The 4,690-nt window shown below is 60.0% G+C and overlaps 1 protein-coding gene across 1 annotated transcript; it reads right to left on the reverse strand.

Moving 5' to 3' along the window:
* Nucleotides 1-2,021: 2,021 nt before the first annotated feature.
* Nucleotides 2,022-4,684, reverse strand: LOC113980690 (eukaryotic translation initiation factor 3 subunit C-like). The gene is made up of 3 exons (XM_027707896.1): nt 4,640-4,684; nt 2,927-3,089; nt 2,022-2,446 (listed from the first exon to the last, which is right to left on the reverse strand). The coding sequence occupies exons 1-3, from the start codon at nt 4,661-4,663 to the stop codon at nt 2,367-2,369; spliced, it is 267 nt and encodes an 88-aa protein (XP_027563697.1). The 5' UTR covers nt 4,664-4,684; the 3' UTR covers nt 2,022-2,366.
* Between the last annotated feature and the right edge of the window lie 6 nt (nt 4,685-4,690).

Consider the following 4,690-nt stretch of genomic DNA (forward strand, 5'->3'; position numbering starts at 1 on the left):
GGCCCCATAGAGACCCTCGGGGACCACCTCCCAGCCAGGGACCCCCCCAGCCCCATAGAGACCCCCCTGGAGCCCCCCGGCCCCATAGACACCCCCCTGGGTCCCCCTGGCCCCATAGAGACCCTCGGGGACCACCTCCCAGCCAGGGACCCCCCCGGGCCCATAGAGACCCCCCTGGGTCCCCCTGGCCCCATAGAGACCCCCCTGGATCCCCCTGGCCCTATAGAGACCCCCCTGGATCCCCCTGGCCCCATAGAGACCCCCCTGGATCCCCCCATCCCCATAAAACCCCCCCTGAACCCCCCCAGCCCCACGGAGACCCCCCTGAACCCCCCCTGCCCCATCGCAGTGCCAGGGGGACAAATCCACCCCTTTTTCCCCCCTTCCGGGTCACTAATTAACAATGGGGTTAATTAGTGAGGGATTCAGGGCCCCTCCCCCACCCTCGTCAATTATTAATGAGGTTTAATGAGTAATTAATGGGTACAGGAAAGTGGGCGAAGGGCCGCTATGGGGCAGGTGATGGGGGCAGAGGGCAGCCTCCACACCCTCCCCTGTCACTCATTAATGGGCTTAATTAATTAATTAATTAATGGTTTTAGTTGAATTAATAGCGAATTTTATAAACACAGGGCGGGTTATGGGGGAGATGGAGCCCGAATGGGGGACAAAATGGGGGGAAACTGTGAGGGGACAAAATGGGGGAAAATGTGAGGGGAGAAAATGGAGGCGAATCATGAGGGGAGAAAATGGTGGGAAATTGTGAGAGGACAAAATGGGGGAAATCATGAGGGGACAAAATGGAGGAAAATGTGAGGGGATAAAATGGCGGGAAACTGTGAGGGAATGAAATGGGGGGAAATTGTGAGGGGACAAAATGGAAGGAAAATGTGAGGGGACAAAATGGAGGAAAACCGTGAGAGGGAGAAAATGGTGGGAAAACCTGAGAGGATAAAATGGTGGCAAGTCATGAGGGGACAAAATGGAGGCAAACCCTGAGGGGAGAAAATGGAGGCAAATCATGAGGGGAGAAAATGGTGGGAAAATGTGAGGGGACAAAATGGAGGCAAATCATGAGGGGACAAAATGGTGGGAAAATGTGAGGGGACAAAATGGCGGCAAAGTGTGAGGGGAGAAAATGGAGGCAAAGTGTGAGGGGAGAAAATGGAGGCAAATCATGAGGGGAGAAAATGGTGGGAAAATGTGAGGGGACAAAATGGAGGCAAATCATGAGGGGACAAAATGGGGGAAAGTGTGAGGGGATAAAATGGGAGGAAACTGTGAGGGGACAAAATGGAGGCAAATCATGAGGGGAGAAAATGGTGGGAAAACCTGAGGGGACAAAATGGCAGAAATTGTGAGGGGACAAAATGGAGGGAAAACCGTGAGGGGACAAAATGGCGGCAAAGTGTGAGGGGAGAAAATGGAGGCGAATCACGAGGGGAGAAAATGGAGGAAAATGTGAGGGGAGAAAATGGAGGCAAATCATGAGGGGAGAAAATGGAGGCGAATCACGAGGGGAGAAAATGGAGGAAAATGTGAGGGGAGAAAATGGAGGCAAATCATGAGGGGAGAAAATGGAGGAAACTGTGAGGGGAGAAAATGGGGGGAAATTGTGAGGGGAGAAAATGGAGGAAAAACCTGAGGGGATAAAATGGGGGGAAATTGTGAGGGAATAAAATGGGCGGAAACTGTGAGGGGACAAAATGGAGGCAAATCATGAGGGGACAAAATGGTGGAAAACTGTGAGGGGACAAAATGGAGGAAACTGTGAGAGGACGAAATGGGGGAAATTGTGAGGGGATAAAATTGAGGAAAAACCTGAGGGGATAAAATGGCGGCAAATCATGAGGGGACAAAATGGGGAAAACTGGGAGGGAAAAAATGGGGGAAAATGTGAGGCGAGAAAATGGTGGGAAATCACAAGGGGACAAAATGGGGTCACTTATGGGGCAGGGAAGGGGTTTGGGGGTCACTTATGGGGCAACCCCACCCCCACCGCTCATTAATTTGCTTCCACGCCTCGTTAACGACTCATTTATTAATTTTCAGCCACGGCGGGTCCCGATGTGGGGCAGGTGATGGTTCTATGGGGCAGGTGAGGGACCTGTGGGGCAGGTGATGGTTCTATGGGGCAGGTGATGGTTCTGTGGGGCAGATGATGGATCTATGGGGCAGGTGATGGTTCTGTGGGGCAGGTGATGGATCTATGGGGCAGGTGATGGTTCTGTGGGGCAGATGATGGATCTATGGGGCAGGTGATGGTTCTGTGGGGCAGGTGATGGATCTATGGGGCAGGTGAGGGATCTGTGGGGCAGGTGACGGATCTATGGGGCCGGTGGTCCCCGCCGTGGGGCAGGTGTGGGTCAGTAGTTGCCGCGCTCCTGCCGGAAGCCGCCTCGTCTCAGGTACCCGTCGCCCTTGCGGTACCCGCCGTCCTTCTGGTCTGGGGGGCGGAGCCGGACAGGTGAGCAGGGGGCGGGGCCAGGGGTGCCCAGGTGTCTCCCAGGTGTGTGTCAGGTGTGTCCATGTGTGTCCCAGGTGTGTCCCAGGTGTGCCCAGGTGTGTCTCAGGTGTGCCCAGGTGTGTCCCAGGTGCCTCTCAGGTGTGCCCAGGTGTGTCCCAGGTGTGTGTCAGGTGTGCCCAGGTGCCCCCAGCTCCATCCCAGATGTCCCCAGGTGCCCCCCAGGTGTGTCCAGGTGTGCCCCAGGTGCCCCCACCTCCGTCCCAGACATACTCAGGTGTGCCCAGGTGCCCCCCAGGTGTATCCCAAACCCCTCCCCCGTCACCCAGTTCCACCCCAGGTGCCCCCAGGTGTATCCAGATGTATCCCATGTACCCCAGGTGCCCCTCAGGTGTGCCCAGGTGCCCCCAGCTCCACCCCAGGTGCCCCAGGTGCCCCCCAGGTGCGCCCAGGTGTGCTCACCCCGGAAGTACCCCCCGTAGGCTCCCTGTCTCTGGTCGAGGACGCGCTCGTTGTTCTCCACCAGGTTCCCCAGTTTCTCGGCCAATTGCAGCGCCAGGTTCTGCGTCGCCGTCGGCTCCGTCCGGTGCATCATCACCGTCGCCGTCGGCTGGTCCAGGGACGCCTGGGCGGGGCAAGGGGGCGTGGCCAGGTGAGCCCCGCCCACCCCGACACACCTGGGGCACACCTGGGGCACAGGTAACCCCGGAACTGCACCACGACCACCCCACACTTGGCTCAAGGTGCTTCATTGTGGTCTCTGGTTGGTCCAGGGACACTGAGGGGGCGTGGCCAGGTGAGCCCCGCCCACCCCCACCCACACCTGGGGCTCACCTGTGCCACAGGTAACCCCGGAACCACCCCACGACCACCCCACAAGTGTCTCAAGTTGCTCCTCCCTCTCCTTCTCTCTGGTCTCTGGTTGGTCCAGGGACATCGGGGGGTGTGGCCAGGTGAGCCCCGCCCACCCCCGGCCACACCTGGGGCACAAGGTAACCCCAGAACCACCCAAAACCTGCCCAAAACTGCCCCACAAGTGTCTCAAGATGCTCCTCCCCCTCCTTCTCTCTGCTCTCTGGTTGGTCCAGGGATTCTGAGGGGGCGTGGCCAGGTGAGCCCCGCCCACCCCCGCCCACACCTGGGGCGCACCTGTGCCACAGGTAACCCCGGAACCGCCCCACGACCACCCAAGGTGTGTCTCAAGTTGCTCCTCCCTCTCCTTCTCTCTGGTCTCTGGTTGGTCCAGGGACATCAGGGGGCGTGGCCAGGTGAGCCCCGCCCACCCCCGGCCACACCTGGGGCACAGGTAACCCCAGAACCGCCCCAAAACCTGCCCAAAACCGCCCCACAAGTGTCTCAAGTTGCTCCTCCCCTCCCTTCTCTCTGCTCTCTGGTTGGTCCAGGGACACCTGAGGGGCGTGGCCAGGTGAGCCCCGCCCACCCCGACACACCTGAGGCCACACCTGTGCCACAGGTAACCCTGGAACTGCCCCACAAGTGGCTTAAGATGCTCCTCCCCTCCTTCTCTCTGGTCTCTGGTTGGTCCAGGGACATCTGGGGGGTGTGGCCAGGTGAGCCCCGCCCACCCCGACACACCTGGGGCGCACCTGAGCCACAGGTAACCCCGGAACCGCCCCACAACCACCCCACACTTGGCTCAAGGTGCTTCATTGTGGTCTCTGGTTGGTCCAGGGACACTGAGGGGGCGTGGCCAGGTGAGCCCCGCCCACCCCCGCCCACACCTGGGGCGCACCTGTGCCACAGGTAACCCCGGAACCGCCCCACGACCACCCAAGGTGTGTCTCAAGTTGCTCCTCCCTCTCCTTCTCTCTGGTCTCTGGTTGGTCCAGGGACATAGGGGGGCGTGGCCAGGTGAGCCCCGCCCACCCCCGGCCACACCTGGGGCACAGGTAACCCCGGAACCGCCCCAAAACCTGCCCAAAACTGCCCCACAAGTGTCTCAAGTTGCTCCTCCCCTCCCTTCTCTCTGGTCTCTGGTTGGTCCAGGGACACCTGAGGGGGCGTGGCCAGGTGAGCCCTGCCCACCCCCAGCCACACCTGAGCCACAGGTAACCCCAAAACCACCCCAAACCCGCCCCAAAACCCCCCCCTTTCCCCACCCCTCACCTGCCCCGCCTCCCGAGGCCCCGCCCCCCCAGGCCCCGCCCCCCTCACCATAAGCTCCTCCCCGATGATCATCTTGCTGATGATGCCGTGCACCGTGGG

This window comes from Neopelma chrysocephalum, unplaced genomic scaffold, assembly GCF_003984885.1.
Source record: "Neopelma chrysocephalum unplaced genomic scaffold, ASM398488v2 Primary Assembly neopelma1_94977, whole genome shotgun sequence".
NCBI lineage: Eukaryota > Metazoa > Chordata > Aves > Passeriformes > Pipridae > Neopelma > Neopelma chrysocephalum.